Here is an 11,656-nt window from a genome sequence, read left to right as displayed (position 1 = left end):
CGGCTTGTAGTCTTCACATACTCCCTTAAAATTATTTCATACTTGGAAAAAAATTCTTCATTGAAATACCACTGTAATAAGATAGGAGTGAAAAATGCTGATGCAGTACATACTTTAACTTGTAAACCCCTTTCATGAAAATATTTCCCTAAATGCTCAGAGTTGGAAGTCATTTATTTGTGCCATATAATTAATTTTGTTAAATCCACATATGAGTTTAGTCTTAAATATAATCAAAATATTTAAACAAATCTGTACATGAATTTGATTCTAAAAATTTTTGTCACCGAAGGATATTCAATGAAAAGTTAGTTTTCCTTCCAGTCCCTATGCCAACCAGTGATAGGAGTTTATTCCTCCAGAGGTATTCTATGCACATGGAAGAATATGTCTATATCTCCTTTTAAAAACACAAATGGTAGCATATGATTCGTACTGGTTTGCACCTTGCTTTTTTTGCTTAATGTCTAGTTTATAACTTATAGTATTATAAAGTATATAAAATCTTTAATGACCTAATATGCAAGTTTTGCATTGCCCTTAAATATCTACTGGTTTATTTTTATAGTTTTTGTGTCCATACTACTTGCAAGCAGTTATGTGTCAATAGTCTATTAATAAATAAAAAGCCAATTTGGATAGAATCATTTTTTTTAGTACTGATTTTTTACTAAAAATAATTAGAAGTCCTTCAAATATTTTATAAGTGCATCTTACAGATCTGATGAAGATCTTAGCAGAATTATTCTACACTCTTCATTTACTTGTTTCAGTATCGATGTTCCTTGTACTGTCAGTGAAGAGCTTGACTGCTAAGGCTCCAACTTCTGTTGTTACTTGCTTCTGACAAGAAATAACAGACCTGAAAAACTTGATTTTTTCTGGCTGCTCTTAATAAAATGGCCAAATAATACAGGCCCAAAAAAGGCACAAGGGATGTGGAACAGGCATTCTTACACTCCACAAAAGTTGATACAACACTGAATCCCTGATGCAGAGTGCACTAAATCAGCTCTTGTGATGCTCTAAAAACTGACCTTCTTAGCATGTTTGTCATTTTAATACATGAACATTTCATTCATATAAAATCAGTTTAGGAGACAGCTAATAGATTTTTTTATCTTTTAAAAAAGTTACTTACTTTAGAAGTCTTTGTTGTCCCCCTGATTCAAATGTGGAGCCAGTAACATTGTTCAGAATGTATTTTCCTACATTCTAGGTGAGAAGACTCTTCCAGCCTAGTCCTGAGTAGCCAACAGATGACAAAGTCATGAGGGTCTGCCTTATCACAGACTGTATGGCCTCTAAAACTAAGGGATAAAAAAAGTGTTACGCAAATGACTTTGTTCTAGGCTTTCTACAATTATTTCTCCCTTAGGAGAGTCTCCTACATTTTTTCAAATTGCTGCTAAAACATTTTTAATCCATGTTTGTTGAACGCTCATTACACAGAAGGCTCTATGCTAGACAGGAGTTTTAAGGACATGAAGGTCAAGTACAAAATATCTATTATGAGGTTTTAATAGCATTAATAGTATCCTTACTATGCTGAATAAACTTGAAATAACTGATGCTGTAGACAATGTGACATTAAATGTGAGTATAATAAAAGAAAACTACAAAATTTTCATAATTTTGGCATGTAGCACACTTTGGCCTCAAGCCCTCCCAAGTATTCATGTCACCATTGTTACTTTTGCTACCTCAAGTGTAGTCCTCAAGATGGCAGCAGCAGTATCTCTTGGGAACTCAAATGCCTGGGCCCTACTCAAGCATCTGCATCTTTTGTAATGCATCTTTTGCATTACAAATCAATCTGCATTTTTTGTAATGCATTTTTTTTTTTTTACATTTATTCATTTTTGAGAGACAGAGCACAAGTTGGGGAGGGGCAGAGAGAGGCAGACACTGAATCCAAAGCAGGCTCCAAACTGTCAGCACAGAGCCTGACGCAGGGCTCGAACTCATAAACCATGAGATCATGACCTGAGCCGAAGACAGACGCTTAACCGACTGAGCCACCCAGGCGCCCCTTTTGTAATGCATTTTTAAACTACATCTCCAGATGTTCTTGTGCACATTCAAGTTTGAAAAGCAATGATAACACCTTAAAGTTAACAGTTCAGAAAATTTGACAAGCGAAAATAAAGAATTCATCTTCAGTAGTACTTTATGTTTTAAAAACTACAGAGGATATATTTGGGAGTACTTTTAGTTACTTAAAAATGTTAGCATGCCAGTAAAGAAACTTAAAAAAAAAGTGACATTACTACTACAATTTTTAAAGCTTATTTTGAGACAAAGAGACATGACAAGTTGAGAGGGTGGGGGTGGGGAGCGGGGAGATTGCCAAGCAGGCTCCACACTATCAGCACAGACCTGATGCGGGGCTCAGACTCCTAAACGGCTAGATCATCTTGACCCCAGCAAAATCAAGAGTCGGACACTTAACCAACTGGGCCACCTGGGCACCCCAATAATGTCATTCTTTAAAAAAAAAAAAAAAAAAAAAAAACTAGCAATAAGTATGTCCAATCATGAATGAATTCTTCGATCCATTAAATCCCCTCTGGAACTCTATCCAAAGGAATTAATCCACAACCTTCAGCATGAGTAACTGTTAAGTGTGCCATAAAGAGAAAAAATCAGTTTGAAAAATTACTGGCCCCAAGCAATTTCTTAAGTACCATCTCTGACCATACCTTTCATGCCTCCTGCTTTCTGCCCTGACAAGTGAATTAATTACTTGGGCTTTTTCAATGCATTGTGTGGTTCCTCTTTACTTGGTGTTTGTTCACACTGTACCTCTTGACTGAAATCTATCCCCCATTCCTCAGATAACTTTCCCTGTAAGCCCTCTGCATATCCTTAGCATAGTTAATTACAATATACTCTAAAATATCATCCAAATTTCTGTCCTATTCTCCCCACTTCTCTATGGGCCCAGCACATAGAACACAATGACTGAGGCAAATGCCAGTAAGATGGTCTCTCAAAGCTGTCTGCTATCTCATTCTCTCTACTTTGGTGTCACCATCCCTCATCCAAGCTTTCTACTTGGGCTTCTGAATCTTTTCTGATTCTCCTCCCACCTCCTCTCTTGGCTCCTCCTCTGACTCTAACTGGGGACATTTCTTAAGGCTCAGTCCTATCGAGTTACTTCTGCAGTGAATCAATATTACAGCAAACCACCAAGAATAATTTGTGAGTCAGGATCCCAAATCCTCTGGGCGATGATTGGTAGGAAAAGGGTCCTACAAAAGAAATGTAAAATCCTTTCTCAGCATTTTACAAGATTTGCTTTTATTATTACCAAAGTAAAAAGCTCAGCAGAGAAACTGGAAATATAAGTATTCAAACGAAAAACCTCCCATACCAGCCAGAGAAAATCCCAGTGAAAATGGATTTCTTTTCCTTCAGAATTCCTTATATAACTCCTATATCAGTTTTACCATCAGTGTTAAGAAGTAAAGAACACAGACTGTGAAGCAAGGCTACCACATTTTGTGTCCTAACTCCTTCACTCCCTATCTACGTGGCTTTGGACAAACTCCTTAACCTCTGTTTCAGTTCACTCATCTATAAAATGGAAATAATAATAATACCTGTATTCTTATTTATAGGGATTGAAACTGTTTATAACATACTTGAGAGGGCCTAGCACAAAATTAATACTGTATGATAACTGGTATTTTGAAAGCTAACCATCTTTTATGTATTACTAATAAAATTACAGGTAAGTTACCCAAAAGCAATAAAACAATAGTTATGAATAATGGTCATGTATATTAAGAAAAAAAACACAAAAACAAAACCTCATCCTGATTCTGAAATTTATGTGAGACATTAGTGATCTATGAACAGGAACATACAGACATACCTTATCACCCCCTAGAGGCTGCTACCTAGAAATCAGTATTCTAATCTCAAGTTTTTTAAACTAACCAAGAGCAGAGAGATCTCAAATGACAGATGTCATCTATAATTAAGCTAAGAAGAAGGTACTTACCAAGAATGTTAAGTAATCTTCCTGGAGTTGATAAATATGTACTTCACATTGTATCATAATCTTAATTGATCTTATAATAAATATTTGTTAATAGTAGTTTGTTTAATACGTTTAATTGTTAAGTGTTTAATACATTATGGTTTTTACCATACAAGCTACAGACTATTTGGTGAAGCAGATTTACAAACCAGAAATAGTGTACATTCTATGACATTCTTCCAGATGGATACTAAGTCTGCTGATTCCTGTTACGCATTCAAGTTGGGAGCAAATCAATTTGTAGACTCTGTCATCTTGTTGTCCCTGTATGCTTTAAATCACATGAAGAGGGTCCCTGTCTCTTTCTGACAGGATAATATTAATCTTATTTTCCAAGTGAGCACCCAGCATATCTCGAAGATCAGAAAGAAAACCTCGTTCAGTGTTGCTGTGTTCACAGAGGATGACATTTATTCCTTGGGATGCAGCATCCAGAACATCATGATGGGACATCTCACCTGCCAACAAAGGAAAGAGCAAATACTTAAATATTAGACACAGAGTCTGTGGAATGCTGAACCATAACTGCAGAAACACCAAGTCTTCATCGTGTAAAAAGCAGAACTTTACACATAAATCTAGAAAGCAATGTACAGATTTATTAGGTGTCTTCCCATTTAGAAAGAGACAGATCATCCCAATGAGAATTCCAAATTCTTTCTCCTTGGCAGACTCGAGACAAGAATCTAAACTCCCGTATGCAATAGCATCTAATACCACCAGAACCAGATCTACAAGAACACCCATTCAAAATGTTTCCATAAGAAGATAAACGAGTACTGCTAAGTCAACTGGGGCTTTCAGAAAATTTCTCATCTATATCAATATCAAATAACAAAATATCTCCAGAAAATCCTAGGTATAGTTCCCAAACACTTCTTTGCTTTGTGAACACCAAAATCGTCAGTATCGGCTCTACTCTAATAAGGATAAAACCAGCTTAAGGTTACTTCTAAATTAAAGACAAGGTAAATACATACATACATACATACATACAGGGTATTTATTTTCTTTTAACTTAGGCAAAATTCCTAGAAATTCTGAAGTTACTGGTAGAAGAGGAGCTCCTCTTTTGTAAAAAGGTTTAAAAAAACTCCAGTGTTCTGTATTTTTTGTAATGTTTATTTAGAGAAGGAGCACAAGCACATGCATGGGTGGTGCAGAGAGAATCTCAAGCAGGCTCTGTGCTGTCAGCCCAGAGCCCCACAGTACAATCTCGCTGTTCATGAGATCTTGACCTGAGCCGAAATTAATAGCCAAGATGTTTAACTGACTGAGCCACCCAGGTGCCCCAATAGTTGCTTTTTCCTATTTTAGAGAGTGTGTGTGTGTGTACGCAAGGGAGGGGCAGGATAGGGGATCCCAAGCAGGCTCCATGCTCATTGCAGAGTCCAACAGGGCTTGATCCCATGACCCTGGGATCATGACTGAGGCAAAATCAAGAGCCAGATGTTCAACTCACTGAGCCACCCAGGTGCCCCCTCAAGTGTCTTGAATTTTTTAAAAACACTATTTGTGAATTTGAGGACTTCTGATTTTACAGCAAAAATACACAATTTAGCTTGTTCATAACAAGTCTAATTTTGAAATATGTTTAGAGCCCTGAAAACATCAAAAAATAAGGGAAAAAGGTTCTTAGGGAAAGGTTTAATCCTCCACACTTTCCTGCTCCCCAATACATGTCAATTTCATATATGGGATATTTTTTTATTCAATAATCTTTTAAAATATCTTAATCTGTAATAGTAAAGATAATAGTAAATAGTAAAGGTAATAGTAAAGGTAAATAGGAAAGTAAAAAGAAGAAAGACACTAAGGGGCCCAGTTAGAAGCCATGCTTCAGGAGAGACAAGTCTGGTGACCTGGACAATTATAAATGCTGTGAGGAGAAGGCATGAAAGGCAGGGCGCGGACAGGGGGATCTGCAAAGACTCTGTACTAGCTGAAGGCAAAGGGAAGAAAAGCCTAGCTTAGGAGGGTAGCTGTGGGAAAGAAGCAAATGAGAATTTATATTTACAAGGAGCAAATCTGCTGGTCTTTCTAGGATACTACCCTTAACACCCTGATACTACCATGTTACACTCAGAGTAAGGGTGATGAACATCAGGAGAGGGCCTATATGCGCCTTTGACCTGGTGCTTTTCATCCCTAAAGTTATACTCAAAGCGACACCTCACAGATCATAGACATCTAAGGTCAGCCAGATAAGAAGATACTTTCTATTTCCCCAAGTAAACAGATAGGAAGGCTATTTTAACAATTTTGAACTGCATGAATTTATCTTATGCACATATTGCTTAGAAGTGTAAACAAAGAAAACTAGGGATGCCTGGGTGGCTCAGTGAGTTGAGTGTCTCTTGATTTTGGCTCAGGTCATGATCCCAGGGTCATGGGATGGAGTCCCACATCAGGCTACATGCAAAGTATAGAGCCTGCTTAAGATTCTCTTTCTCTTCCTCTGCCCCTCTCTCCCACTTGTGCACTCTCTAAAAACAAAGAATAAAAACAAAAACATTTTAAAAGTCTCTTTCAAGCCGTTTAAAAAAAAAAGAACTAGTTTTAAGAAAGTCATTATAAGGAAATAATCACATCCCCCAAATTTAGAGATATACCACAAAACAAATGGCCTATACTCTTCAAAAATGTCAATGCTCTGGACAGAGCCGAGAAACTCTTCTAGATGCAATGTGTGCTCACAGATTAGGTATCAATCAGAAAAAGAAATGCAATTCTAATCATTTGGCAAAATTTAAATATAGACTACATATTAAGTAAGTGTCTTAACAATCCTAAATTCCTGTATTTGATCATTGGTCATAAAAGAAAATGTCCTAACGTTAAAAAAAAAAAAAAAAAGGGGGGGCGCCTGGGTGGCTCAATCGGTTAAGCGTCCGACTTCAGCTCAGGTCACAATCTCGCGGTCCGTGAGTTCGAGCCCCGCGTCGGGCTCTGTGCTGACAGCTCAGAGCCTGGAGCCTGTTTCGGATTCTGTGTCTCCCTCTCTCTGACCCTCCCCCGTTCATGCTCTGTCCCTCTCTGTCTCAAAAATAAATAAACATTAAAAAAATAATAATAATAAAATTAAAAAAAAAGAAAAGAAAATGTCCTTAGTTCTTAGGAGATATATGCTGATGCTTCTGGGATAAAAAGGTCATGTATGAAATTTATTACAAAATGGTTTCGAGGGAAACACATAAATAGAAATACATTTATATGCACACCCATAGATATATATTTATACACATACACACACAGAATATGTATGTAACACAGAATATGCAAATGTAGCAAAATACAACCATTAGTGTACAAAGTGCCTCCAAATCTTCTGAATGATGGGCCTTGTACCTATTAGATGTTACCCTCAAGGACAGAGTATAAAGCTGAACAATTACCATCTGATAGAAATGCATACTGGAGGTTAAGGAGAAAGCAACAGGAGGGGCACCTGGGTGGCTCAGGCAGCTGAGTGTCCGACTCTTGATTTCAGCTCAGATCAGGATCCCAGGGTCTTGGAAATGAGCCCCACGTCAGGCTCTGTGCTGACTGTGAAGCCTGCTTAAGATATTCTCTCTCTCTCTCCCCCTTTGCCCCTCTGCCCCTCTCCCCTGCTCATTCTCGCTCTAAAATTAAAAAATGAAGAATTAAAAAAAAAAAAAAAGGATAAAGCAATAGTAATTGGAGAGGAAGGCATGACCATCAGGGCAGGAGCCAGACAGTTCCAGAAAAAGCTTCTCAGAGGAGGTATCTTGAGCTTATCACTACAAGTATAAAGAAATGGGCAAGGAAGGCATCCTAGCCAGAGAAAACAGCAGAAGGCTGCATGAAAGAGGATGAATGTTCAGGCCTGACCAGGACACGTGAAGGAAACCACTAAAGACTTTTTAGCTAGGATAATATTATATACCATCAAATTTGTACTTTTGAAAAAAAAGTTTACTTGAGGGTTGTATGTGGAAGACTTAAGATTAGATTTAAGTATTTCACGTAGAAGATGATGCCTGAATAGAGATAAGAGGAAAGGCTCTATAAAGATTCTGGATGGGGTGCCTGTGTGGCTAATTGGTTGAGCATCCAACTCTTGATTTCGGCTCAGGTCATTATCTCATGGTTCATGGGTTCAAAAATAAATAAACCTTAAAAAAAAGATTCTGGAGCTAGAACTGATAGGAACTAATGATTGGCTTTAGTGGCTTTAGCTAAGGTGGAAAGGTAGACAGTGTCCCGTTAACAGACATGAAATCTATGAGAATGTTTAGGAAGAACACAGGTTAAATAAATACTGAACACAAGTTTTTAAGATAATCTAACAGTAAATTGTTTAATGACTTTTTTTTCCCTCTAAAAGAATATGGTCTAAATTTACTAGTAAAAAAAAAATAATAAAAAAAATTAAAGAATATGGTCTATCTCCAATTTCAGTGCAGTTCCTATTTAGTTCAGGTTCTAACAACAGGTATTAGATCCATCTATATGCCAGGTGCTGGCTTAAAAACCTGTTGTTTTTTTTTTTCTTATAAAAAATAAAGCTGGAATGATATACACAAAAAAGAAAAGGAGACCCAGAGGCTATCGTACCTGTGAGGTAAAGGTCGGCCTCTACCCCCTGCAGCACGGTGCTCCCAGAACCAGCACACAGGGCCACGACTCTGACTGGAGACTCTTCAAAATAAAGGAAACAAGAGACCAACACATTATAATTCCCCTTCATTTTAATATTATAATTTGTATCAATAATCTTTCACATAATGCAGACTTTACTCCTGGTCTCATTACCAGTAAATGAACTTTGCTTACTGAATTTAAAAAAATAATAAAACACATCTTCATATAGACAGATGATTCTTTGGTATCGCAAAAATAACCCAATGCAGGGCTATTAATTCCTTAAAACAGACATAGCTGTGCACAAGCCCACATAAGGCTGGTAAAGTGACCATCCTGGTTTTCCAGGCAACAGTGAGAGATAGGCAGGTACCAGCTCCTTCTCAGGTGAGGGACTAAAAGGGCTAGTTATAGGAATGCTACAAACTCATTTGACATGTATTTTTAAATATCATATTTAACTCAAAAGAACAACCTCTAAGGAGTTGCTGTAGAGTAAAATAACAGAAACTTTGAAGCCCAAATCCAACAAGTATTTAGCACTTAAGGCTTCTAGAATGGACACTTCATTACTGGTCATTCCATCAGTGGTATTTTAAGAGAGAGGCTGAGGGTGCCCTCTGCATGGAGAGCTCTGGGACCCCCTGGCCTATACCTATTTCAGGTACAGCTGTGCTGCCAGGGTGCCCCCTGTGCAAAGCACTCAGGTTCCCCCCCACCAGTCCATGCCTCACCTCAGCTCCACAGAGCGCACAGAGCACCCTGGAACACTTGGCTTACATCCACTTCAGCTTCAGTTATCCTGCCAAGGCATTCTCTGAGAGCCTTAGGACCACCCCAGTCCATGCCCACTTTAGCTCCAACCATCCCACCAGGGCAGCTCCAGCACTGAGTGCCCTGGGAGTCTGCCCATGCCCAACACCATTCCAGCCAACCAAAGTCAGCAGGCACACAGTCTACTCAGGGATGACCATACATAAGACCATTCCTTCAAGTTGGGGAGAAGCAGCTATTCCGCATAATTCATAGAAGTGAACACAGAAAGTCAAGCAAAATGAGAAGACAGAGGAATATGTTCCACATGAAAGAATAAAATGAAACTTCAGAGAAAGAACTAAATGAAACAGGGAGAAGTAATACTCCAGGTAAAGAGTTTAAGGTAATGGTCATAAAGATGCTCACCAGACTGGAGAGAAGAGTAGAAGAACTCAGTGAGAACTTCAACATAGAGACAGAAAATATTTTTTTAAAAAAAACCTATCAGGGCACCTGGGTAGCTCAGTTGGCTGAGCATCAACTTTGGTTCAGGTCATGATCTCGCGGTTTGTGAGTTCAAGCCCCACAATGGGCTCACTGCTCTCAGTGCAGAGCCTGCTTCAGATCCTCTGTGTCCCTCTCTCTCTGCCCATCCCCCACTTGTGCTCTCTCAAAAATAAACAAAACATTAAAAAAAACCCTACCAGAAATGGAGAATATAACTGCAATGAAAAATACATTAGAGGGAATTAACAAATGCAGAAGAACAGATTAGTGATCTGAAAAACTGATAATGGAACACAGCCAACCTGAACAGAAAAAAAAAAAAAATTTAATGAGGATAGGTTAAGGGATCTCTTCAACATCAAGTGAACAATCATAGCATGTATCGGTCTCAGAAGGAGAATAAAGAAAAAGGCAGACAATTTATTTGAAGAAATAACAGTTGGGAAGCCTGGGTGGCTCAGTCAGTTGAGTGTCCAATGTCAGCCCAGATCATGATCTCACAGTTTGTGAGTTCGAGCCCCATGTTGGCTTTGCACTGACAGCACGGAGTCAACTTTAGATCCTGTCTCCCTCCCTCCCTCTCTCTGCCTCTCTCCCACTCATGCTTGCTCTCTCTCAAAAATAAACATTAAAAAAAATTTTAATAAAAAATAAAAATAAATTTAAGAAAAAAAGAAAGAATAGCTGAAAACTTCCCTGACCTGGAGAAGGAAACACAGAGAGTCCAAACAAGACACACCCAAGGAGATCCACACCATGACACATAATAACTGAAATGTCCAAGACTAAAGATAAAGAGAATTTTAAAAGAAGTAACTGAGAAGCAAAAAGTTATTTATATGGAAAACTCTGGAAGGCTATCAGCTGATTTTCAGCAGAAAGTTTGCAGGCCAAAAGGGAATGTATCATGATATATTCAAAATGCTAAAAGGAAAAAAACCCACCATCAAGAATAATCTACCCAGGGGGTACCTGGGTGGCTCAGTTGGCTAGGCGTCCAGCTCTTGACTTCAGCTCAAGTCATGATCTCATGGTTTCATGGGTTCAAGCCCCACATTAGGCTCCATGCTGACACTGCGGAGCCGATTGAGATTCTGTCTCCCTCTCTCTGCCCCTCCCCTGCTCATGTGCTCTGTCTCTCTCAAAAAAAAAAAAAAAAAAAAAAAAAAAAAGAATAATCTACCTAGCCAGATTATCATTCAGATTTGAAGGAGAGATAAAATGAGTTTCCCAGACAAGCAAAAGTTAAAGGAGTTCATCACCACTACACCAGACTTACAACAAATGCTAAAGAACTTCTTTTAAGGAGAAAAGAAAAAGCCATAATTAGGAAATAGTTATGAAGAAAAAGATGTAAAATATGATGCCACACACAACATGCAGGAATAAAAAACAAGTCCTTTTAAAAGGTGTTCCAACTTGGGGTGCCTGGGCAGCTCAGTCAGTTGAGCATCTGACTTCAGCCCAGGTCATGGTCTCATGGTTTGTGAGTTCAAGCCCCACATCAGGGTCTCTGCTGTCAGCACAGAGCCCGCTTCAGATGCACTGTCTCCCTCTCTCTTGGCCCCTCCACTGCATGTGCGTGCTCTCTCAAAAATAAACAAACATTAAAAAAAAAAAAGGTGTTCGAACTTAAGTAACCATCAATTATAGATGGCTATATATTTAGGGTCCTATAGAGAAACTTTCTGGTAACCACAAACACAAAAATCTGTAACAGATCCACAAAAACTGAAAAGA

General features: G+C 38.4%; 1 protein-coding gene across 4 annotated transcripts in view; it reads right to left on the bottom strand.

Annotated features, from left to right (window-relative positions):
- Window positions 1-4,103: 4,103 nt before the first annotated feature.
- NIF3L1 (NGG1 interacting factor 3 like 1) overlaps window positions 4,104-11,656 on the bottom strand; it is a 23,005-nt gene continuing 15,452 nt past the window's right edge. For 3 of the 4 annotated variants that reach the window (XM_042995035.1, XM_007090011.3, XM_015541001.2), the window contains exons 6-7: window positions 8,627-8,710; window positions 4,104-4,506 (exon numbers count right to left, since the gene is read on the bottom strand). In XM_042995035.1, the coding sequence (XP_042850969.1) occupies window positions 4,322-4,506; window positions 8,627-8,710 (269 nt within the window). In that variant the 3' untranslated portion in view covers window positions 4,104-4,321. The remainder of the gene's footprint in view (window positions 4,507-8,626; window positions 8,711-11,656) is intronic. The other variant, XM_042995036.1, reaches the window with a different exon arrangement.

This window comes from Panthera tigris, chromosome C1 (assembly GCF_018350195.1).
Source record: "Panthera tigris isolate Pti1 chromosome C1, P.tigris_Pti1_mat1.1, whole genome shotgun sequence".
Lineage (NCBI taxonomy): Eukaryota > Metazoa > Chordata > Mammalia > Carnivora > Felidae > Panthera > Panthera tigris.
Note: the sequence above shows the minus strand (reverse complement) of the source record. Positions and strands in the feature narration are given on the sequence as shown.